The sequence below is a fragment of the Rattus norvegicus genome, chromosome 9, assembly GCF_021556685.1.
Source record: "Rattus norvegicus strain SHRSP/BbbUtx chromosome 9, alternate assembly SHRSP_T2T, whole genome shotgun sequence".
In the NCBI taxonomy this organism is placed as follows: domain Eukaryota; kingdom Metazoa; phylum Chordata; class Mammalia; order Rodentia; family Muridae; genus Rattus; species Rattus norvegicus.
Window position 1 is genome coordinate 55,028,867 of NC_141542.1, and position 25,984 is coordinate 55,054,850.

At 47.2% G+C, this 25,984-nt stretch overlaps 1 protein-coding gene across 17 annotated transcripts in view; it reads right to left on the reverse strand.

Annotated features, from left to right (window-relative positions):
* Cracdl (CRACD like) overlaps positions 1-25,984 on the reverse strand; it is a 116,413-nt gene that overhangs the window by 25,335 nt on the left and 65,094 nt on the right. For 10 of the 17 annotated variants that reach the window (NM_001428726.1, NM_001428724.1, NM_001428725.1 and 7 more), the window contains 4 exon segments: positions 2,646-2,807; positions 3,146-3,281; positions 8,932-9,097; positions 14,876-14,955. In NM_001428726.1, coding sequence (NP_001415655.1) covers positions 2,646-2,807; positions 3,146-3,281; positions 8,932-9,097; positions 14,876-14,945 — 534 coding nt within the window. In that variant the 5' untranslated portion in view covers positions 14,946-14,955. 17 annotated transcript variants of the gene reach the window in all.

Consider the following 25,984-nt stretch of genomic DNA (forward strand, 5'->3'; position numbering starts at 1 on the left):
TGGGCATGCGTCCCATCAGGGGTGACATCACGGTGAAGGTCACAGGAAGCATAGAGCCCCCTGTCAGCCTTTCATCTGGCAAGCTTTCTTTGTTCATTCAAAAGGGTCTTTACCACCTCACAGGGGAGTCTGGCTCTCTGGCTACCATATGGTGAGCTACAGTGTTACTAGTTTACACCTCAGCGGGGAGGAGCTAGCAGTCAGCAGTGAGTAAATGTGTTGCCAGGGGACAAGAGGCCCTAGAATGAGAGACTACCCTAAGACGCCTGCCCCACTGAATACAGCAAGCCTCCACTTGGAGTGAGTATCAGCAGGTTGCCTTGCAAAGCTGGGCTTCACAACAAATCACGGATGCTGGAGTGCATGCAGCTTGGATGTGTGATGACTTAGTCAGGGTTTCTATGGTGGCAATGAAACGCCACGACCAAAAGCAAGTTGGGAAGGAAAGGGTTTATTTGGCTTATACTTCCATAGCTAATCATCCCAGAAGTCAGGACAGGCACTCAAATGGGGCAGCAACCTGGCGGCAGGAGCTGATGCAGAGGCCATGGAGGGGTGCTCCTCACAGCTTGGTCATCTTGCTTTCTTACAGAACCCAGGATCACCAGCCCAGGGGTGGCACCACCCACAATGGGCTGGTCCCTCCCAATTGATCACTAATTGAGAAAATGCCTAACAGCTGGATCTCATGGAGGCATTTCCTCAACGGAGGCTCCTTCCTCTCTGATGACTCTAGCTTGTGACAAGTTGACACAAAACCAGCCAGTACAAGGGGCAAGACAGAGAATCTGGGATCCATCCTCTAGGTTCCAAGAATAACTCCACAATAATAATAATAATAATAACAATAACAATAATAATAATAACAACAACAACAACAACAACAACAACAACAACAACTTGCATGTTTCTATTGGTGCACAGACAATATTGCTGTCAGGTTAACATTTGTTTGTTTTTTTGAGATAAAGTCTCTCTATGTAGCCGTGGTTGTCCTAGAACTCACTCTAGAGTATAGACCAGGCTGGCCTTGAACTCACAGAGCTCCATCTGCCTTTGCCTGGAATTAAACTGTGCAATCACTGCTCCCAAACTTTGGTTTCCTATGATGAAATCGGGCTGGGTGTACTACCTAATAACTGGTAAAACCTCAAGAGTTTACTTTAAAATAAAAAGTCAGAACCATAGGAATAAAAAAAAAAATTAGGGGAGTGCGGACCCAGCACAACTGACCCCCATTTGGCTAACTAAAATTTGTGCACTGCAGTGGCGATCAGGTGTGGAGCTGAGCTGTCTTCAACTAATGAAGCTTTTCCCTGCAACCCCACCACTCCACCGGATGTAGCCAATTGCAGATTAAACCGGCCACTGTGAGTCAGAGACTCAAGTCAGAGACTGAGGAGACAGAGGAAGGAGGGTGAAGTCAAAAAAGAGTCAGCAGGTAGCTCCGCACAACAGAGCCTGACACACAACACAACCATATCTAATTCTGAAAAGGGACGATGCAAACTGTTCGCAGGAATGGTTCACACTGCTAACAGGTACAGTTTTACTCCACTGAGTAAGGCAACCTTTCCCATCATCCAGCCCTTCTTGAAGTCGGAAAGCAGGTGTGGGTCGGTAAGCCACTGGCCCCAGACCCCATTCTGACTGTGAGCAGGGAGAGGCTCTCCCTGAAGCCAAATTCTAGGACTAATACTCTAGGCGGCTCCCTGGGAGTTCCCAACCCCTAGAGCTGACTTAAAGTCAGCCACACTACAGTCCGGACTTTTCCTTACTAATATTCTGGGGACTCACAACTACAAAAAAAAAAAAAAAAAAAAAAAGAACTAGCTTGTGTCGGGGAAGAGGGAACTCTGTGTACCAAAGTTGAGTGGTTACTGAATACAATTCCGAACAACCCAGAAGTGGTAACTCCACAGTTACATTGTAAGCCATGCCCTGTGTGGGCCAGGGGTAAATGTGGTCCAAGGAAGCCCAAGTCAGGTGTGCTGCACAGCCATCAAACACCGGCTCTGTTCTAGTTTGGTTTTCAAGGTTAAACATAATATGGGTCATTCCCATTACGTTTGCCCTCAGCAGGGCTTACTGATGTGGAGAAAATGGCTGTCCGTTTTACCTTCTATGTTTGTATACATTAAGTGGCTATTAATGTTCTTGCCATAGACAGAAATGGCCTCGTGAGCATGCTGGGGTGTTTATTCATGAGATGGAATCTATGGGCATACAACAGTTAGGATCACTTCTTGCTGTGGCTGAGGTCAGACCCTGCTGGTCAAACTCCCTGGGCTGCCTTTTCCTCAGAGGGCTTCATGTGACTCGCCCAAACCAGCTCAGAAACAGAGCTGAATGCTATTTATTCAGTGTTTACTGTTCTCTTTATCCTCTGGCCAGTGTCATGGGAGGGGACAGGCAGAGGAGAGGTGGCCACTTCCCTTCTTTTCTGGGTCTGGACATCGGCTCACACAAGAAAGACAAGGCAAAGGGCGGAAGGTATCAGACTGACCACACAGCCACACAGAACAGCAGCGCAGTCCCCCTTACTCACGGAGACCTTGCCGGGAGACATGCTGGGCCTCTAGAGTTCTAGCAAGGCTTAGCGGCAGGTGTGGATGGAAACATTCAAGAGCACAGACTGCACTCGCCTTTATAGCTGGGCCTGGACCCACGTCGTGCAGCAGAGACATCTCTGGTGGACTCCGGGGCAGTCCGTCATCCTCAGAACTCATGCCGGTTTCCTCTGCCCGCTTGATAGGAAGGCCTCCTGGAGGCGGTGGCCCCAACTTCACATTACATTGTATCTTTAACTAGATCGAGGGAATCGTAACCCATTCTTAGTATTTTCATCAATAGTCCCTAAGCAACAGATCTCTTCCTGCTCTGACTCACTCTTTCAGGAAGTAACTTCAGCACCCTTACACAGTGCCCTGACCTGAATGTCTGTCCCCAGCTCCCTCACCACTGTCCTTAATTCATTAGGCAGTCACCAACGGTGAGTCAGAACCTGACTAACTTGCATGCCTGAGACCTGTAAAGAACCTGTGACCCTACTTTCAACTGTATAAAATGCTAAACTGAGATCACTTAGAAACTTCTGGATTAACACTGGACAGACACCCGGTGAGAGTGCCAAGCAAGCCCTTACCTGCAAAGCCTTGATCCGGTCACACACATTTTCTTGGGAGAACACCCGCACAGGCCGAGCAGGGTCCTGTCCCGATTCAGGAAAGAAAATACTGTCGTGGGAGAGGGCCCGGCTGCCCATAGTGCCCCTGGACTCCCTAGGATAAAGAGAGTCACTGTGAGCTTCCGACACCTCCACCTGTCCCTGATCCTAGGGACTCAGAGTGAGAGAGGGATGAATGAACACACATTATCCCCCCAAAGTCCTCTGTCACATATAGTTAGCAGTTGCTCCTTTGTCTCTGTCCCTGTCAAACACCAGTCAGAACCTACAGAAGGGCATTTTCCTAAGAGGTTTGAAGGTTGTAGATGATGAAGGTTATTTTGATGAGTGGAAAAATGAAAGTTTGGAGGCGTGGGGTCCAAGTCTCAGGCCTGTAGAGAGGAAAGTCTGGCGCTGCCTGGGTCCTGGGAATCTGTCTCAGGTGTCCAGGGAATGTGGGGCTGTGGACTGTGGGCTAAGTTAACGTGCTATCCACAAGCTGGAGGCTGTCAGCACAGCAGCGTCTCCCCAAGATGCTCCAGACCACAGAAACAAGAACCGCAAGTCTGAAGAGACGCTGCCTGCACTGGTGATCTGGCATGGTTTGTAAATCCTACCACTGTGCTTGTGACCCAAAGCGTGGAAGTCCGGCTCCAAGCCCAAGGACCGGACTCAAAACAACTCCCAGGACATTCATACAACACTCTCAGAGGATGTGGGAATTAGCTGTCAGACTTTCCTAGCCTGCTGAATAATAGGTGGAAGGAGGTGTCCGAGACCGTCAGTTAAGGAAGGAAAGTAGCCTTGTAGGCACGGGACATCTTGTGCGCACCAGCCCCATCCTGTCCTCCTTGGGCATCCTGTCTTCTATGGGGCACTGGGGACTTGGAGGTGTGGCCCATCCTACTGCATATCCAACTGTGTTAGTAATGCTGTGTGTGTGTGTGTGTGTGTGTGTGTGTGTGTGTGTGTGTGTGTGTGTGTACAGTGGAAATCCAGAATGCTCAGAAGGGTGTATCTTCACAGGCAATCAGGACAGCCCAGAGAGCACACTCTCTAAACGCCAAGGTCATGCATACGCCTGGATTTTCTTTCTATGTGTCAACAGCCTGGGTCTTCCCTCTAGAAACCCTAACTACTGGCTAAACATCTCCAGTCCAGGTGTGACTTGGAGTAGAGGTAGCAGGAAGAGGCCTCAGAAAAGCCAGGGAGAAACCCCATGAGGGGCCATGGGTTAGGTCATTCATCATTGTATCTATACAATGGCAGTATCCCTCAGCAGCTGTCAAATCAAATGAGTTTCAGGTGTCCCATGGAGGGCAGGGCAGGTGATGGAGGGGGTAGGGGCTCAGCACTGGCCTGAGCTTACCAAAGAACACCAAGAAAAACCAGAACACACAGGACAGGAGAGTGCGGCAGTCAGCTGCATTTGAGCAGAGAGGTGGCTATACATGCAACGGTGCTGAGCACGGGCAAGTCCCTGCTAATGGCTTTAAAAATAAAAATGGATACAGTGGCAGATACACAAGTGTGGCTTCTTTAAATGGGAAGGAAGGAACTGGATGAGGAGGCAGGGTCAAAGGTAACGACAGTTACAATTTCGTCTTTGGAAATATACAATGTGTTACACAAGACACAAAGTCAATCCAAAAGAAAAATCTTTAAGATGGGGTAGGGGTGGGGGGTAATTTTATGGCAAACACGGTGGTACATCGTGGCACAGTACTGGGGAGTCAGAGGCAGGAGGATCACTATAGAAACAGGGAAAGAAAAGTCACCACTATAGGAGGAAAACGGAAAGCAATTTCATCACAAGCCAAGCTTTTCAGAGTAACAGAAAATGGATACAGAGATATAAAGCAAGAAGCTTCATCTTTCCTGGAATTGCAAGTGTCAGTGAATGAAGTGCTCAGAATTCTCCCAGAAATAAACCTATTTCCTAGTTCGACCCCGTAGCGGTCTAGAAGAGACTACAGCTGAGTAGTTGTCGTGGCCACCACACCCACACTGTGATCTCTAAGACAACTTCTCTCTGACAGGAAGGAAACATGACTTGTGAAAAAGATCCAAGCCAGGAAGCACAGAGAACTGAACGAGGACTTCTCCCATGCAGGAAAGCAAGGGGCCTCTCAGAGATGGCTGAGCTCATGACCAAAGACCAACATCGAATCGAGTCTTCACAGTGCAAGATGAGACAATGAGAAAAGACTGTTATGGATTAAAGGACAACAAACGTATTTGGAATCAGTGTTTTTGTGGTCGATATGTATGTAGCTCCGTTGGTAGCGTGCCCGCCTAGCATGCACAAAGCCCTGGGCTCATTCTGGAATACCATGGAAGATCATGTGTGGCGGCTTACACCTGTAATCCCAGCAGCACTCTGGAGTGAATTTAAAGCCAGTCTAGATTACACAGAATTCTGTGTAAATAAAATAAAAATTTTAAATGTTTAAAAATACAATGTTCACAATGATATTTTAGGGGAAAAAAAGAAAACTAATTTTTTGGTCACAGTTAAGGGACTCCTCTAGGAACGGACACCAATTAAACACCAACTGAGCATTTTGCTTTTTTCCTGAACAGATTGTACTTTAGAAGGAAAGCTTTTAAACATTTTTTTAGATTTATTTAATTTACACACATGTGAAGGTTTGCCTACATATATGTATAGTACATATATGTATAGTGCCTATGGAGATCAAAGGAAGTCAGATCTGGACCTGAAGTTACAGATGGTCATGAACCACCATGAACTTGCTGGGAACTGAACCCAGATCTTCTCCAAGAGTAACAAGTGCTCTTAGCTGTTGAGCCATCTCTCCCGCTCCTGATAAAGGAAAGTTCTTCATTGAGGAAACTCAGCAATGTGTAAAATGAACGAGAGAATCAGAAACCCACAGTTTTGCACTGAAGAAATGGACCATTTAAGAGCATCAGGTACAAACAGTGGGGTATTGACAGCGACCACTCAGGATTAAGACTGTCGGAGAAGGGCTGGAGAGATGGCTCAGAGGTTAAGAGGACTGTCTGCTCTTCCAGGGATCCTGAATTCAATTCCCAGCAACCACATGGTGGCTCACAACCTCTGTAATGAGATCTGGTGCCCTCTTCTGGAGTGCAGGCATATATGCAAGCAGAACACTGTGTACAGAATAAGTAAATAAACCTTAAAAAAAAAAAAATAAGATTTGCGGAGTATTTGACACTGACCTCTCAAGATTCAGTGCTGAGCTGTAGCATCAGTAGAGCTGAAGTACCCAGGGAGTGCAGGCCTCTTGGTACAGGGGCAGGCCACGCATCTCTCCAAGCCTCTAGGGCAGAGTTCTCAACCTTCCTAACCCCGAGACACCTCATGTTGTGGTGATCCCCCAATCATAAAATTATTTTTGTTGCTACTTCATAACTAATTTTGCTACTGTTATGAGGCACAACGTGAACATCTGCTACACAGGATGTCTGATATGTGACCCCCAAAGGGGTGGTGATGCACAGGCTGAGAACCTGTGACCTAGCTCACTACGAGACAATACAGAATGGGGAGAACAAAGGCTGTAACTCAGGTGTGCTGAGGTTGGACTCAGAGAGGCAAAGGGACCCCGGGGGCTGTCACCGATGAAGCCAGCACCAGGCCACCCCAGCACAGGTCATCTTGCCTGCCTGTGACCTTCAGAAGTTGTTGCAGAGTTTGATGGCAGATTCTCATAGAGACTAAAGAAAGGGTCACTTCTTCACTGTTGACCTTGAAAAATGTCACCGTTCCTTCTAGGACCTCACCTTAAAGGTGATCTCAAATATCTTTAAATTTTCCTTTTTTTTTTCGTTTTTATCCTGAATTTTACACACACACACACACACACACACACACACACACACACACACCACATGGGAATTGAGAGAGAGAGAGAGAGAGAGAGAGAGAGAGAGAGAGAGAGAGAGAGAGAGAGGGGGAGGTTGTTGCAAAGCGCAGGTTCCTGTAATTAAAAACAGGGGCCCATGGAAGCCCGGGGGTCTGATCTCCTGGAGCTGGAGTTAGGCAGATTTGAGCCACCTCATGTAGGTGCTGAGAACCAAACTCGGGTCCCCTGTAGAAATGCAATCTTAACCACTGAGCTGCCTCTCCACTGGCACCCCCACCATGTTCCTCTCATGAACTAATGCCAATCATGTTCCTACTGTGTGTAGTCGTGGGCCGATATCAAGGGCTCTCTGCCCCCCTTTCTCTGGGTTCCTGTGAAAGGAACATGACCCACATGCGGGTGGTTTTCCCAGAGCCTGGCCCTCTAGCTACGCTCCCCTTTGTGGCTAGATAGATCCCTCACAGGCTTGGTTTTTAAACACCGGGAGATAGGGTGGGATTAGAATTTCCCAGGGCTAGCCAGGACGACCCTTCCCCAACGACTTTGCAGTCTTACAAGGTACCCACATGCCCACTCTGCTTCAAGCTAGCTCTGGGACAGAGCGGGGGCAGGGGCGGGGGTGGAGTTTCTGGTTCTCCATCTTCAGTCTTACAGCGCCACCAAGTGGCCAGTGTAACTTCTCTGCCTCCAGACACAGGCTGCCCTGTTCCTGTCTCTGGAGCCATAGCCTTCTGACTGGCATTTTACCCCGAAAAGAGAGTTGATGTTGAAAAGGTATTACAAGCTTACTCCTCTCCTCTTTGGTCCAGAATACGACTGTGGGGAGTTGGGGGGTAACTGGGGGAGACAGACGACCGTATTGTTATGAGTTACAGGTTACACGTTTTGTCCCCAGTGTGTCTAATTTGTTAGGTCCAAACAAGAAGCCATGGCCTATCTGCAGACCTTGCTCTAGCGAAAGAGCCCTTCCTCCATCAGCGTTTAAGTTCAGACATGTGTGTTCCTGGTACTGTGTTCCAGGTCCTTGAGCATTTTTTGGTTAATTAAACCAAGGTCTGGACCCCGATCCTTCCCTTTCTGCTGTGCGATTCAGGGCAGGCTCCCAGGTCACTCATGACTGATTTTGCTAATTTCTGTTATGGTTTTAGTACAATCTTTTGCAGCTACTATGCTCTTAAAAAAACATATCTCTGGGTATGTGTGGGGGTGGGGACAGGTATGCATGAGAGGCAAACTCAGATGGCAGACTTTGCCTTCCAACCTGTTTGGGACGGCCCTTTGTTATTTACCACGGCCCCTAGCCCAGCTCACCCATGAGCTTCTGGAGCGAGTCCTGTCTCTGCCTCCTATGTTGCTACAGGAGTCCTGGAATTACATAGATCCATGTGGAACCATCTTCCCAGGCCTTACCGAGAACTTATTTTTTTTAAAGAGTTTATAAAATTTTATTTTATGCTCTTGAGTGATTCACCTTGCATGTGCATATGTGCATCACACAGGTACATTCTCAGAGGCATTAGAGCTCAGATTTGGGAGTTACAGACAGTTGTGAGCCATTGTGTGTGGGCTGGGAACCAAATTCAGTTCTCTGCAAGAGCAACAAGTGCTCTTAACCACTGAGCCATCTCTCCAGCCCCAGGTACTGCGACCTTTTAAAATACAACACCCAGCAGGGAGCAACTACACAATCAAGTTTCCCCTACCTTTCTCCATCCCTGTGTCTGAAAAAGTTAATAGACACACCATGCACTGAGGAACTCCTAAGGGTGTCCCATCACCCAGGAGAGGAAGAGGCTCAGGAACCTGACAAGATACTAAGGCACTGAAATAAGAGTTCTGGATACCTCCTATGCCCGATGTCCCCTCCTCCTGAGGCTTACAAGCCAGATGCACATGAAAACAACTTACTCCAGTTCATCTTCAGAGTCATACACAGGGCCCGACTCCTCGATAGTGATAACCTCGCTCTTGGCCGGATTTTGCTTCCAGGCGCTGTTTCCTGTGGGTGCTGTTTCCTTTCTCTTCTTCTTCCCAAACAGCTTCTTAAATGTTTTAAATTTGGACTTTTTCTTTCCTATTCAGATGAAAAGAAAAAAGGTGTGTGAGGGGAACAGGTGTCCAGCAGTACAGGTGTGTGAGGGACACAGCCAGCAGTTTAGGGGCACAGGTGACCAGTCATACAGGTGTGTGAGGGACACAGGTGATCAGCAGTGCAGGTGTGTGAGTGGCACAGGTGACCAGCAGTACAGGTATGTGAGGGACACAGCCAGCAGTTTAGGGGCACAGGTGACTAGTCATACAGGTGTGTGAGTGGCACAGGTGACCAGCAGTACAGGTGTGTTAGGGGCACAGGTGACCAGCAGTACAGGTGTGTGAGGGGCACAGGTGACCAGCAGAACAGGTGTGTTAGGGGCACAGGTGACCAGCAGTACAGGTGTGTGAGGGGCACAGGTGACCAGAAACCAGGGACTCAGCATACTACGAACAGATATGACATATAAGGCCTGCACCCCTGAAATAGATACTGGTTTCTATGTGTATAGATGTGTGTACTTTGTGCATGTACAGCCCAAAGAGATGCAAAGAGAGCCCCAGATCTCAGGAATTGGAGTTACAAGATGGATGTGAGCTGCCATGTGGGTGCTTGGAATCCAGTGTGGGTCCTTTGGAAGAGTGGTCAGTGCTCTGAGCCATCTCTCCTTCCTCTCACCAGATACTGTGTTCTTTAAACCTCTGGAATACGCACAATAACTATTTCATACCTAATGCATACATAACGTCAGATGAGGTAAAGGCTGTGCGATAATCCAGGTTGGTTTTTTAATATAATATTTTTAAGAATTTATTTTATTTTTAAAATTGTGTGCTGGGGTGGGTTTGTAAGAAAAGTGAGCAGATTGTGGCTATTGTGTGCTCCTCGGATGTCACCTTCATTCCTTCCCACAGGGCCTCTCAGACCCAGAAACTCCCCCCGGGGCAGCTCAGCCACGTCCCATCCTTCTCTGAGTGTCTGTAAGAGAGAACAGAATCGAAGCATACAAACAGGTTGTGTGAGCCCGCGGAAATTTGCTACCACTGTCTAAGACAGCTTTACTAAGTAAATTCCAAACAGAACAGATTTAAAATACAAGAGAGGGTCTTTCTAATCATCTTTGTGTTAAAGTCCCCACGGGAACTTCAAATGACCACACCTTCATCTGAGGGATAACCTGAGATTCTGCCAGCAAACGTCGGGCAAACGTCGTTGCTCCAGAGGAGACAAGCATTCTAGGGCCATTTTCTCAACGCCCGATGGAAACTTCCTTTCGCATCACGGAATGTTTATCTTGTGTGCAGATGGTTCTCCATCCAGAGCTTGTGCTCAAAGTCTCTCAGGAGCTCTTAGCATTTGACAGGGATACCACCTGGCCTTCAAGTAGTCAACAGATTATTAGGTGTCCCTGGAGACCCTCACAAGTAAACAGGCTTCCTGTCTTGACACCCAGGTGCTGCTCAGGGCGTGAAGAGTCAGGGTGGGAGCGTGGCTACACAGAGCAGAATGTGACAGCTGTGCACTTTATGCCGATGAAACCCAGTTTCAGGCGCCCCGGCACCCTCTTCTGGCCTCTGCAGGTACTGCATGGATATAGACACCTAACTCTGTGTATTCATAAATGCCTCAAGCATCTCCTTTGTTTTAATTTCTTCTTCTCCTAGGTTTTGTGACCCAGCTTCTTAGACAGCTACAGGACCAATCCACGTTCCTAATTCTTCGGTCTGTTCTGTTGTCTCACATAAGTATGGATTTATCTTCATCTTAACATTTCAAATTTACTGGCAAAAGTTACCACTGAGACGCACTTGTTTCTTAAAGATTTATTTATTTATTATAGATGAGTACACTGTAGCTATCTTCAGACACACCGAAAGAGGGCATCAGATTCCATTACAGATGGTTGTGAGCCACCATGTGGTTGCTGGGATTTGAACTCAGGACCTCTGGAAGAGCAGTCAGTGCTCTTAACCGCTGAGCCATCTATCTCTCCAGCCCCTGACGCTCGTTTCTTGAGCGTCCGCAGCACCTTGTGCTTGCCCGGTGTCAATGATTTGTGCCTCCTTCTTTTCCCTTGGTCAACTATGCCAACGGCTTGTGAAGAGTTAGATTCTTCTGGGGCTCCGGAAGATAGGTGCCAGCTCTACCCCTGAGCCACAACCCCAGGCCCAGATTTGAGATTTTTTTTTTAAGTGGTTCTTTTGAGAAAAACATACAATGTTTAAACCTTCTCTGATTTGCTAATAAATACATTTCAGGATAGGCAGTTCCTTCTAGATCCCTTAAGTTCTACACATCATAAAAGTTTGTGTTTTCATTATTATTTGGTTCGAAGTAGTTTCTGACTTCCACGATCACACCTTTTTAGTTAGATCCTCATGTTGTACAGAAAGGCCTGTCGTCATTTCCAAACACTTGGCAAACTTCTATCTCTTCGTTATTAATTTAATTGGAGTGCGATAATGCGCTCTGAATTTTGTTCTATTCAAATCTGCTGAGACTTACTTTATGGTCTCACACATTGACAGTTTTCACTAACGTCCCACAATGCTCTGGAAACACTGTATTTTCTTCTCTGAGAGATGGCAATTTGGGCTCTGCCATTTTTTACTTTCAATTTATATTTTATATCTGTACTGATTCTTAAAATAAACCTGTCCTGACAATTTGAGAGAGAGAGAGAGAGAGAGAGAGAGAGAGAGAGAGAGAGACCACCAAGGTTTTATTTAATTGTCAATTTCTACTTCACACTTCTTAAGGAGCCAACCAGTGACAGGCATGGGCCTTTAGGCGCCTCTGTTTCCCCTTTGGGCCTGACAGATGTCCTCTTCAGGTTTGGCCTTCCAGGTTGGTAGTTATTTTTCTAATGGCTCGCAGCTTTGCGGGTCCTACCGTACTGTTGAGAACCAGCCGTGACTCTGGCTCATCTCCTTGGACCTAAGACTCTTAATCTTTGGCTTTCTATGGCTTTCCCACTGTGTTTCCTCAGCCTTTTACTTATTCCTCTTAGGAGTCATTGGATTTATTTATTTATTTATTCCTTTTTATCGATTTATTTCTCCCTTTATTTCTCTAAGGAACCCTTGGATTTCTTTCTTTAATAGATTTTTATTTAGGTATGTATGTCCGTACACGTGAGGATCCTGCAGAGGCCAGAAGAGGGTGCCAGCCAGCCTAAAGCTGGAGTTCCAGGTGGCTTTTCTGGGACCTGAACGCAAGTCCCATGCTAGAGTAGCAAGCGCTCTTAACCACTGAGCCATCTCTCCAGCCCTCACTGGGCATCTTAAATCTGTGGACTGGGCTGTTGTTTGTTTTTCTTTCTCTGTACAGGCTGTTTCTCAGCTCTCTGTCTTCTTTGACGTTTCCCATTTTCTCCACATTCCTCTCTGCCTTGTGTACGGTCCCCTGTGATCTCGAGCTTGTGTAATCTGCTCTTTAACACAACGCTGAAGTTTCACTAATTATATTTATTCTTAACAAATCCACTTGTTTTTAAAATTGGCACTATCATTTAAAATATTTAAATCATGATAAACATCTCTCTGGTATTTAAAGATCAGCACAATGACTTCCTCAACCAAGATGCAGGACAAGTCTGTCCCATCTCCTCACGCTTCCCCACCCTTACCAAGCAGCCGTCCGTGGATCTGCTCTTTCTACGTCAAGTCATGGTGTGCAGATCAGGTCACATTTTCTCACTTTAAAAAGCAATAATTTAGTTTCCCATGAGATGATACAGTTGAATGACCATTTTCCCCACTCAGGGTTAATCTTAAAATACCCCCACTTCATACTCGAATTTACTGGGCAGCTACTGAAGTGCAACAGGAAACTGGTCCTAATGTAACCTGAATGCTCCATTTTCATACAAGATAGAAAGTCCACTGAGATACCTGTCTGAAGGCAGCAGCTGGTCATGGGTTCATCGTCATGGGAAGTTATCCTTCATGGATTCATCATCATGGGAAGTTATCATTCATGGGTTCATCGTCATGGGAAATTATCCTTCATGGGTTCATGGTCATGGGAAGTTATCCTTCATGGGTTCATGGTCATGGGAAGTTATCCTTCATGGGTTCATGGTCATGGGAAATTATCCTTCATGGGTTCATTGTCATGGGAAATCATCCTTCATGGGTTCATCGTCATGGGAAGTTATCCTTTGTGGTTCATGGTCATGGGAAGTTATCCTTCGTGGTTCATTGTCATGGGAAGTTATCCTTCATGGGTTTATCGTCATGGGAAGTTATCCTTTATGGGTTCATCATCATGGGAAATCATCCTTCATGGGTTCATTTGTCATGGGAGTTATCCTTCATAGTTCATTCTCATCGGAGTTATCCTTCATGGTTCACTGTGATGGGAAGTTATCCTTCATGGGTTCATGGTCATGGGAAATTATCCTTCATGGGTTCATTGTCATGGGAAATCATCCTTCATGGGTTCATCGTCATGGGAAGTTATCCTTTGTGGTTCATGGTCATGGGAAGTTATCCTTTGTGGTTCATGGTCATGGGAAGTTATCCTTCATGGGTTTTTCATCATGGGAAGTTATCCTTCATTGGTTCATGGTCATGGGAAGTTATCCTTCATGGGTTCGTCGTCATGGGAAATCATCCTTCATGGGTTCATCGTCATGGGAAATCATCCTTCATGGGTTCATCGTCATGGGAAATCATCCTTCATGGGTTCATCGTCATGGGAAGTTATCCTTTGTGGTTCATGGTCATGAGAAGTTATCCTTCGTGGTTCATTGTCATGGGAAGTTATCCTTCATGGGTTTATCGTCATGGGAAGTTATCCTTCATGGGTTCATCATCATGGGAAGTTTTCCTTCATGGGTTCATTTGTCATGGGAGTTATCCTTCATAGTTCATTCTCATCGGAGTTATCCTTCATGGTTCACTGTGATGGGAAGTTATCCTTCATGGGTTCATGGTCATGGGAAGTTATCCTTCATGGGTTCATGGTCATGGGAAGTTATCCTTCATGGGTTCATGGTCATGGGAAATTATCCTTCGTGGGTTCATCATCATGGGAAGTTATCCTTTGTGGTTCATGGTCATGGGAAATTATCCTTCCTAACTCAAAGAAAACTATTCCTGGGACTTTTAATTTGAACGAGAGGGTTGGAGACCTTTGTTAACAGATCACGGTGAGTGAAAGGGCCGGGACCAATGAGGATGGGCATGGAGGGAGACCAACGACTTTCAATATCAACCTCACAACTATATTGAGGCATAAACACCAGTCCTATGACGAGGCGTTCTCAGAATGTGTTCTGAAGTAACCACTCAGGAGCCTGGAAGCTGGCTCAGTAGAGGCTGGGATAAAGGCCTTGGAAAAGTTGTAGGGGAAGGGTCAAAGGCTCTTTTGATGGAATTGTTTTCTCTGGAGGATCAGCTCATCCTGTACTTGACAAAACCTCCTGTGCATACCTTTGGGTGATAAATGGAGCTATTTAGCCTCTATGTGTAGCCCAACCTGGCCTTGAATGTGTCCTCCTCACCCCAAGAAGTACAGGTGCTCCAGCTTCACCCCCTGCTTTTTCTCTCAAGTCAAATACAGGACCATATGTGCCTCCATGAGGAGGGAAAAGACAGTCAAAGACCCCACTCTTTGACAGAGCAGCAAGAGAGCAATGTTGCCAGATGGCATGAAATGGGGAGGCCTCTGTCTTCCCAGAGACATCATGGAGATGTGGATATTTGAGCAGACCAAGTATGGAGGCTGGACGTTCCCCTCCATGAAGAAAGTCACAAAGCACATCTCCCTGCAACCAAAGCCCTTCCCCCAAAGCGGGGCAAGCTGGACTCTCACCTGTGCTGTCTTCCCCAAGGCCTTCAGCAGCCTCCCGAAGTTTAATGTCCATCACCCTTGTGGAAATCATGTCCAGGTCACTAAAAGCAGATGGAAACCCATGTTAGAGGAACATGTCAGACGGAGCAACCAATGTGTGCCCATGTCATGGTGGTGGGACTGCTGCCTGTCACCTCACCTGCATGCACCTCTGAGAAGCCAGAGTCCAGGCCAGAGAGGAGGACAGCAAAGACCACGTCCACAGCCACATGGGCAGCAACCACAGAAGTGGCTTTCTAATGGCTGATGTCAACAATGTCGCAGAAAACATAATGGCATCATTGAACACAATGGTGGGTCAGAGATTTCCAAAGTTCCCCTCAAATTAAAACAACAAAACAAAAACACCCGTAATCCTGCTGACCAGGGACACTCACAATTCATGTTTTGGCCTCTCGAGCCACCTTTAAACATATATTTGTTATTTGTTAGCCAGAACACATTAGGAAGCTTGGCTTCGGATTTTGTGACATACTGCTGTGTTAAAGTTCTTCCCCCGGTGTCACCCGAACGGCGGGGCGATATTTTAACGTTATTATTTACATGGAATCTTCTGGTTTTGAACTTGGGAAAAATTCCGAGCAAATACAGAAGTAAGGCGGACGTCTGGTGAAATCCACTATAAAATTACCCTCCTTCGCCGTACCCCACGCCCATACTCGCCTGGTTGTTGCCAAGTAAACCAACCCGGGTATTACAACCATTTCGTCCATTTTTGATTTACCTTCTTCCTAAACAAAAGTGCACAACTGACTCATCTATAATCCTGCTACAGAAACAGGCCCGACTTGTGTTCCTGCCTCTCACACCCAGCTGGAGACTCTTGGTACAGCAGAGTCTATCTGGAAAGCTGTTTTTTCCTGGGAGTGACTGAATCCTCATTTTGAAAGAGAACACTTCGAATGTTTGATTAGCCGGTTCACAGTTTGGCTTTTACAGAAGGTAAAAATGGTTTTATTTTTAATTTTTTAAATCACTATCACATCCCCATCATCCCCATGACCACTATCATCATCATCCCCATCTCCCCATCATCCCCATCACTACTATCATTCCCATCCCCATCATCAACATCACCATTACTTGAGAGAGGGTCTCACTACATAGCCCTGGCTGGCCTGGAGGTTGCTTTCTAGACCAGGCTGGCTTCCAACTCACAGAGATCTGCCTGCTTCCTCCTCCCTGTCTTAATTCGAGTTTCTATTGCTGCGATAAAGCACTGTGGCCAAAAGCACCTTGAGAGGGAAGCCTTCATTTCAGCTTACACTTCTACATCACAGCCCATCACTGACAGAGGTCAGGACAGGAACTCAAGTGGGGCAGGAACCTGGAGGCAGGAGCTGATGCAGAGGCCATGGAGGAATCCTGTTTACTGGCTTGTTCCTCATGGCTTGCTCAGCCTGTTCTCTTATAGCATGCAGGACCACCAGCCCAGGGTAGCCCAGGGTAGCCTAGGGTAGCCCAGGGTAACATAACTGAGTTGAGCCCTCCCATACCAATCATCAAGCAAGAAAATGCCACAGGCTTGCCCACAGGCCAATCTGGTAGACTTGTTTTCTCAACTGAGGTTCCCTCTTCTAGAATGACTAGTCTGCGTCAAGTTTACATAAAACTAGCCAGCATACTCCTGATTGCTGGGATTAATTAAAGGCACATGGCCCTACACCTATCCTTAGTTATAGTTTTTTTTAAGGATTTTATTTATATGAGTACACTGTAGCTGCCTTCAGACACCAGAAGAGGGCATCAGATCCCATTACAGATGGTTTTGAGCCACCATGTGGTTGCTGGGAATTGAACTCAGGACCTCTGGAAGAGCAGTCAGTGACTTAACCACTGAGCCATCTCTCCAGCCCAGTTATGTTTTTTAAGTGTGTGTGTGTGTGTGTGTGTGTGTGTGTGTGTGTGTGAGAGAGAGAGAGAGAGAGAGAGAGAGAGAGAGAGAGAGAGAGAGAGAGATGGTGTGTGCAGGTGCCTGCAGAGGCCAGGAGAGAGTGCTGGAACAGAGCCTGGGTCCTTTGCAAGAATGGTATGAACTCTTAGTTAATTTCATTACTCTGGCTCCTGGATGATTTCTTAAAGGCTGAAAGAAAGCGCCCCCTCACCCCCATGCAATTTGGCTTCACGGACACGTCTGGCCTCACATCAGTTCAGGCAAAATCCTCTGACAGAACACCACGCTCCTGCCCCCACCAGACCTAAAGAGGAGGTGGGGTAGAAGCGGCCCTTGTTCACTGCTGACCCCTCTACTTGTCCCTCTTTGGCCAATGTAACAGATGACACAATCAAGGAAGTGAAAGCCTGTGGCTCACCTCCTGCCATCCAAAGGCCTCCAAGACATTGGTTGGCACCATCGTCCACCTCTGCTGCCTGTGTGACTTGCTCAGTGACAGTACTGGAGGCTGAGGAGCCACCAGAGGCCTTGGGATAAGAGGCTATAGAGCAAGGACAAAGGCAGGGATAGAATGAGCCTGGTGAGGGTGGATGGAGAGTCACCAACTGTTAATTAACCTGGTAATTACCTGCCCGGCTGTCGCTGGAGTAAAGAGGTGGAAGTGCAGGGGTTTTCCATCCCTTGGACTTGGCATTAATCACAGTGACTGCACATGACCCACGGAGAGCAGCATGGCACCAACTGTCTCACGGAACCCTGGAGAGCTCCGTCTTACCAGACTGGAGGTGAGAGTGCATATCATGGGAGCTGCCTTACTGGTTTCCCTGAGGTAGGGAAGCAGAGCTCATTCTGAATGCTCACACTGACTCCACTTGGGAACCCAGGTGCTTCTGAGCCACTGGGATACAGCAACAGACAAGATCTACATGGTCCCTGCCTCTTTCAGGTGTTGCCCTGGTGAAGGGGCCCTGGGGAGCTCCATTTGTGTACACTGAGGTGTCCTCAATGGAGCTGAGGGAAGCCAGGGAGTTCAAAGCACAGAGTCTCCCACTTAAATGGCTCTGCCCACCTAGCAACCCTGCCTTAGACCAGGCCAGGATTCCAGTACTGAGGCTGACGGGATTCTTGGGCTGAGGGAAAGAGTTTGAGGTGGACGGGATATGTAGCTGAGAAGGCAGACTCTACAGAAACAGTGAGGTCATTTCTGGCACGAGGAAAAGTGTCGAGGACAGGAAGTGCTGGTGTGTGTGTGTGTGTGTGTGTGTGTGTGTGTGTGTGTGTGCCCCCGTGGGCAGCTGTGTAGTGGGGGGTGGGGCTCTCTCTATCCTATGATCTTGGAGCAGCTCGAAGGCTTAGACCTGCTTCTCCCAGGCTCAACAATGTCTCTGTGATAAAGCTACAAAGGGCAGAGGGTTCGGGAGCGAGAAGGGACCTGGTCACACCCGTGTGACTGCTTCTATCCTCTCTAAAGGTTGACACGGAGTACCATGAGATGCCACAACGTCCGTCGGACTTAAGAACACAAGCTGTTCCCCCTGAAGAAGGAGTCACACGCAGCAGCACTCTGCTCATGTCTCATGTTCCAACTGCCTTGCTACAGATGCATGCGTGTGCAATGCAGTGAAAAGGGAAAGGCTTAGACACTGGGATGTCTCCGGCTTGTACCTTAACTCTGAAACCCACCAGCACTGGGCTCGTAAACAGGCTCCCCCTTTATAAAAGACAGACAGTAATACTTTTAACCCAATAAGACCCGAGCTAATTACCCCTTTTCATCACTGTGATCAGATACCTGGCAAAGGCAACTTAGGGGCTAGGTTTAGTTCATGATTTGAAAGTACAGTCCGCCATGGTGGAGGAGCCACGGTAACCAGAAATTCGAGGGAGTAGGTCACTGCTGGGCTCACCGTGTGGAGGGAGACGCAGATGAATGCCGGTACTTAGTCCACTTTCTTCTTTCTGTTAGCCTGGGACCCCAGGAATTGTCGGCCATGGGATTGAAGACCCTCACATTCAGGGTGGACCTTCCCCGTTCTGTTAAAACCTCCTTTGAAAACACACTCATAGACACACTCAGAGGTGTGTTTCCACCGTGACTCAAAACCCCATCAGGATGACCGTGGGTGATCCTGTGACCGTGATCAACAGACATCACAGGGCCAGAGCCAGCGTGTAGCAAGAGCTTGCTGAGCACTGCTGTGGGGTACCTGGTGCTTCACCAGGTACTGCGTGCTGTCTGTGTCCCATCATGCCCCCAGCACACGGTTGCTGTCCTCAGTGCAGGTGTCAGATTTATCTCCTGAAAACCAAGCAAATGGCTCTCTTGGGAGTCACCTCTATTTGTCTCGGGACAGCGGCAGGCTAACTGATGATCCACACCCACCATCCCAGAGGACTGGCTGCTTAGAGTCCACCACAGACTATGCAAATGGAGAGAAGTGGCTCTACCACGTGGGCATCCTACGGGGGACACCTCACGGCTCTAACAACTGACTGCCTCGTTGGGCCCTTGTGAGGATTGTGCCTCTGCCTCTGTGTAGCAGTGGGATGCCACAGTAAGTAAGCGCCTCCTAGTTTCTCACAGGAAGACACACTTGCCCCGGAACTCACAGTTCAAATCTACCTTTACCACCAGCCCACGTAGGCACCTGTGCTCCCCACCGATTTTCTGACAGCTGTTAAGTCCTTATTGAAGAAAACCTATTCTTAGGCTAAATTTGGACTTCGAGGGTCTCGTCGGGGTCTGCTTAACTCACAAGAGTGCTGCACTCCCCCAGCCCCTCTGCAGTGTGCAGTACTTAGTGTGTTTGTGGGTACCTACATAGTCCAGGGGAGTCCTGTTTCCAAAAGAAGCTTCAGAGTGTGTGTGTGTGTGTGTGTGTGTGTGAGCTGGTCTACTCCTCCTCCATTCTAACTACACCACAGGCTGCTCCTTAGCAAACGGCTCAGCTCTACCAGTAGCTGCGACCTCTACCAACGCCCCCTTAAATGTGTGCACAGGAAGCACGGGTTTTAAGAGGTCATCTTAGGCGTTCCAGTCGACTCCATCTACCTACACAATTCACTCAGTACATACATCTAAGCCTGCGATTACAGACGAAAGTTCTGATGCTCTCCCTGCAGATCAGCTCTGACCCCGTGGACTCTTTCAGTCCCCTGGACCTCTTACAAATGCACCCCGAGGCTGGCAACACCTGAGGAGAGGCTAGGTTTAAACAAAGCCGTAAAACAGCTTCACATGCTCTCCTTCCACTCCATTTCCGACATGCCCTCTCTTACCTCCTCTCGCACCATGGCACGTTTCCGTGTTTACCAGGGTCTCTGTGCCCACCGAGCTTCACCCCATTATCCGAAAAGGTATTATTCTCTGAGAAGCAACAGCGTTATAGGCAGAGAACTTCTTGGGTCAAAGGTAACCACCAACATAGATCTTAGCTGTGAAAAAAAATGTCCGTCATCCTTAAAGGTGGTGCGGCCCGTGCCAAGCCAGCCTGGCACAGATGATAAAAACTGACTGAGTGTGTTTGTGCGTGCGTGTGCATGTGTGTGTGTGTTGAATATCTTGAAGGCAGTATCGAGCAACCTGTAGTAGGCAGATGCTAGGCAAGCACTGATCTTGAATGAAGGAAATGGTCATAAAGGATTAGGATGCACAGGACTTTTGGCCTGAGGACCCTTCAGATCTGTGTGGCAAGGTGACTAACGAACTGCCTGACTCAGAGAACAGAAGTTAGGGCTGTCTGAGCAGGGGGCGATATGGAGCTGTCTTGGGAAGGCTAGAACTCAGAGAGAAGAAAGGACATCTAAGTACAATCTTCCATAGTCCTTGGTGCCTGTGAATTGCACATAAATTGAGGCTATGTTGAGGAACCTGGCAGAAGACATCTGGGAAACTGAGGAAAGAGAGCAGTGATTTTTTTTCTTCTTCTGCCCATTTAGAGAAGAGATGGGACTCAGGGACTGAGTGTAGCCACGGTAACAGCCAGCAAAGTCAACAGACTTTAGAGAACACAGCTGGCTCCTGAGTTCCCACAACATTTCTGTCAGTGTCTACCACAGAATCCAAATGTGCTGAATGTGCATGGAAACCGGAAGGTGTGATGCCAGCAGTCAGACGAAGACTATTACTCACAGAGAGTGAGCCCAAGTGACCAATTGCTTAGGGAATAGACAAAGATTTGAAAGAAGTTGCTTTGAGGACTGTGGAGAAGCTCGTGGTTGCAAGGAGTAAATAGACATTTGAACTGAAAGAAAAACATGAGAATATAAGAAACGCAGACCTTAAGGTTGAAAGTGCCATTTCCTAAGTAAAACATTCACCTAGTGGTCTGTACAGGCATCAGATAAACCGACAGACCCTACCTTCCTAAAAACGAGAGGAAGGTCGTGAGCACGGACCGAGCAGGTGATCTAACCCAGAAAAACAATGTCAGCAATGAAGCGTTTATAAATAAATATATGCGTAGATGTAAATATTTAGGCAAGTGGACGCTTAGGAATATGTTCACAGGAGATATGTGAGAGAAGGTCAAAGAAATTCTTAGCACGGAGGAGGAAAAGTAGTACAACATACAGTGGGCAGGATACCTCTGTGAGAAAACCCAGAGTCCAATTTCTTTCTTTAAATTGATTTAAAGGAACGCAACAATCTAAGTAAGTAAGCGCTGCTGAGTGAACAGCGTGTGTGGATAAGAGACTGACACTCATGTGTGGCGATGGGCAAGGCTAAACTGTCAAGAGGCTCTCGCAGTTCACACGAAGGGGCTCAGTCTTAACTCTCTATAGACAATGATCTATTAAGAATTAGCAAGGGGTTTGCAACCCCATAGGAACAACAACAGTATCAACCAACCAGACCCCCAGAGCTCCCAGGGACTAAACCACCAATCAAAGAGTACACATGGAAGGACCCATGGCTCCAGCCACACATGTAGCAGAGGATGGACCTTATCTGGCATCAACGGGAGGAAAGGCACTTGGTCCTGCCAAGTCTCCATGTCCTAGTGTAGGGGAATGCCAGGGTGGGGAGGTGGGAGGAAGTGGGTGGGTGGGTGGTTGGGTGGGTGAGGGAGCATCCTCATAGAAGCAGGGGGAGGAGGGATGGGATAGGAGGTTTCCAAAGGGGAAACAGGAAAAGGGGATAACATTTGAAATGTAAATAAATAAAATATCGAATAAAAAATATCCAAAAAATATTAGCAAGGGGGTTGGAGGGATGGCTCACTGGTTAAGAGCACAGGCTGCCCTTCCAGGGCACCAGGGCTGGCCCCTTATGATCCACATGCCAGCTCACTGTGGTCTGTAACTGCAGTTCTAGGAGATATGACACCCGCCTCTGGCCTCTGTGAGCATTGCATGTACTTGGTGCAACAATCTGAATAAAAATCTAAAAAGGTTAATCTTAAAAATCAAAATAAAGGCATTCAAGTGAAACCCTGATTACTTCTTGCTAGTGTTCCTCCCTTACAGTCACTACTCAGTGCTTCAAGCTTAAAGAAACACCAGACAGTAACATGAATCCATACACACAGAACCACAGAACATAAATAACAACAGGAATTCTGTGGGGAATTCCAACAGAAAACACATGCCTGGATACATCTTCTCCCTCTTCCTTCCAACTGATTTAAACAGCAGCTGTGCAGAATGATATTTCAAATGTTATTATCAGGGATACCCCCATTGAAATGTGACACATCTGACAATTACAGAATAAAAGAGGAATATAAGGTAAAATGTAAACTTTTAAAACTTCAGAGGTTGGAAAGACTGTTTAACGGCTAAGAGCACATACAACTCTTAGAGAGGATCTGAGTTTGGTTCCCACGGCAGTAGGCTCACAACTGCCTGTAACTCCAGCTCCATGGGATGTGACAACCTGCTCTGGACTGTGTGGGCATATGAGAGCTTACACACACACACACACACACACACACACACACACACACACACACACACCACACAGGCACTCACACACACAGCACACATACATAACACACATATAACACACAACCACAGACACACATAGACACACAGACACACATAGACACACAGACACACATAGACACACTCACATACACACATAACACACACACACAAACACACACATATAACACAGACACACACATAACACACACAGACACACAGACACACACACAGACACAAACACAGACACACATAGACACACAGACACACAGACACACTCACATACACACATAACACACACACAAACACACACACATAACACAGACACACATAACACAAACACACACACATAACACAGACACACACACATAACACACACACAGACACACAGACACACAGACACACACACAGACACACATAGACACACAGACACACATAGACACACAGACACACATAGACACACTCACATACACACATAACACACAGACACACACACACAAACACACACACATAACACAGACACACACACATAACACACACACATAACACACACAGACACACAGACACACATAGACACACTCACACACACAGACACAAACACACACACATAACACAGACACACACACAGACACAAACACACACAGACACAACTCACACAGACATACAGAGACACATACACACAGACACACAGACATACACACACAAATACACAGACACACATGACACACAAACAGACGCACAGACACACTTGCACACATAACACACACAGACACACTCACACACAGACACACACACAAACACACAGACACACACACAGACATACAGACACACAGATACACACAGACACACAGACACACAGACACAGACACACACACCTTGGAAACATTATAAAAACAAATCTTTGAAAACCATCATTTCCCTGACCCCTCACTGGCAAATGATCTGCGAATACTAAGCCTGAGAGACCCGTGTGGACCTGCGTGATAAGGCTGCGTCCTGTGATACACTCCCCTTCTTGTCACACCCTGACCTAGTGAGACCCCAGTGGATGAGTCAAGTCCCCTCATGCCTCTGTGTGAAGCCTGACCCCTCCGATGCAGGTCCACACACACTCACTTCCTCACCTGCAGTGGGCTGGCCTAATGCTATTTCTATTTTAATGTTAATTTGGGGGCCCTTCCGGCTGGTTGTTCTAAAGACAAGAGAGTCCGTTTGTAAGACACTGAATGACCCTGTCCCAGTTGATTGTGATTGGTACATAAAGATGTCACTAGTCAATAGCTGGGGAGAAGAGATGTAGGTCGAGTTGAGTTTTGGTGGGCTGAGAAGAAGGAGAGGAGAGGGAGGAAGAGGTGCCATGGGATAGAAGAAGAATGCATAGGAGTGGAGAAAGGCGAGGCACTATGGCTTAGAAGAGCCATAAAAGTATGGTTGCCATATAGGTTGTCCAGTTAGTGCTAAGAGCAGCCTCGATAAAACATAATGAATAATAACTTGGGTTAAGATTTTAATAGCACGGAGGGTAGGCAGCTGTCCAGTTATTATGTTGCCTCAGGCATATTAAACACAAAGGCTGTGGGTGTGTCTTTCATCCGAGACCACGTGCTGGGATGTTTAATATATATATATATATATAATTTTAAAAATATATATAATATATTTTTAACTACACTAGCCTATTTGGCTGAGCCTGTTTCCCATAAGCTGCCCCGTATGACCACACATGGAACATACCATACCCTGAGATATGATAAATCTTTCTGCATCTCCATAGCAATGTTTGAACAATCCTTAGTCTGCCTTCAGCAAGGGAGGCGACCTACTCCACCCGCCATATGGTTGTGAGCGGGGAGACAGAATCTTGACTCACAGGACAACAGGAAACCGAAACTGGGAAGAGACAGTAGATAGCTCTTTTTTCTTTTTCTCCATAGATTAGTTTTATTCCTTCCCCCCTTAGCTCCTTTAAGAGACACAGGATTCGCTACCATGTTGCAATTGCTAGGCTTGCGGTAAACACAGACGCAATATACACAGCAGAAATAGAAGAGTGGGGGTGGGGGGGCTGAACTGTGAAGAATGAAACTGGGGAGGGGGGCTGCAGAGACGGCTCGACGAAGAGATCAATCTACCCGTGAGAGCCCCGGCTTCTCCAGAGTCCATGTAAACATGTGATGTGCACGGAGGCTGTCTGTAACCCAGTGCTCTGAAGGCAGAGGCAGAGAATCTCTGGAACAAACTATCTGGGTAGACTAGAGGTATACGGGAACTCAGGGTTTAACTAGGACCCTGTGTAAATGAGTAAGGTCAAGAGTGACAGAGGAAGACTTCCGGCGGCACTTATGGGCCTCTGTATGCACATATGTGCTGTCCCCCAACCCATCCACCCACACCCACACACATATGAGCACACACATCACACACAGACAGATGTGAAATATAAGAATGAAGCTGGTTTTGTGTGTCAACTTGACACAAGCTGATGATATCACAGAGAAAGCAGCCTCCCTTGAGGAAATGCCTCCATGAGATCCAGCTGTAAGGAATTTTCTCAATTAATGATCAAGCGGGGAAGAACCCAGCCCATTGTGGGTGGTGCCATCCCTGGGCTGGTTGTCCTGGGTTCTATAAGAAAGCAAGCTGAGCAAGGCAGGGGAAGCAAGCCAGTAAGAAACTTCCCTCCATGGCCTCTGCATCAGCTCCTGCTTCCTGACCTGCTTGAGTTCCAGTCCTGACTTCCTTTGGTGATAAACAGCAATGTGGAAGTGTAAGCTGAATAAACCCTTTCCTCCCCAACCTGCTTCTTGGTCATGATGTTTGTGCAGGAATAGGAACCCTGACTAAGACGATATGTTAGGATATGCATTTGTAAGGCCTAGATCAACCACTATAAATAATGGAAGAAAATGTAGGTAGAAATCAGCACAGTAGTCAAAGGCGAGCTAGACCTTAGAGTGAAGGGGAAGTGAAGTATCACAGAGGGACAAAGCACTCACTAAATAAACGAGGAAAGGAGAGGTGAATGGTGTGGCTAACCATGTCAGTGAGGCAAGTGGATTTAGTCACTTGAAGGGGAGAAACTGTAGACTTCGTAAGACAAATGAACAACCAACCAACCATGTTTAGGGGCTGGAGAGATGGCTCAGTGGTTAAGAGCACTGGCTGCTCTTCCAGAAGTCCTGAGTTCAATTCCCAGTGACCACATGGTGGCTCACAACCATTTGTATAGAACTCCAGTTCCAAAAGATCTG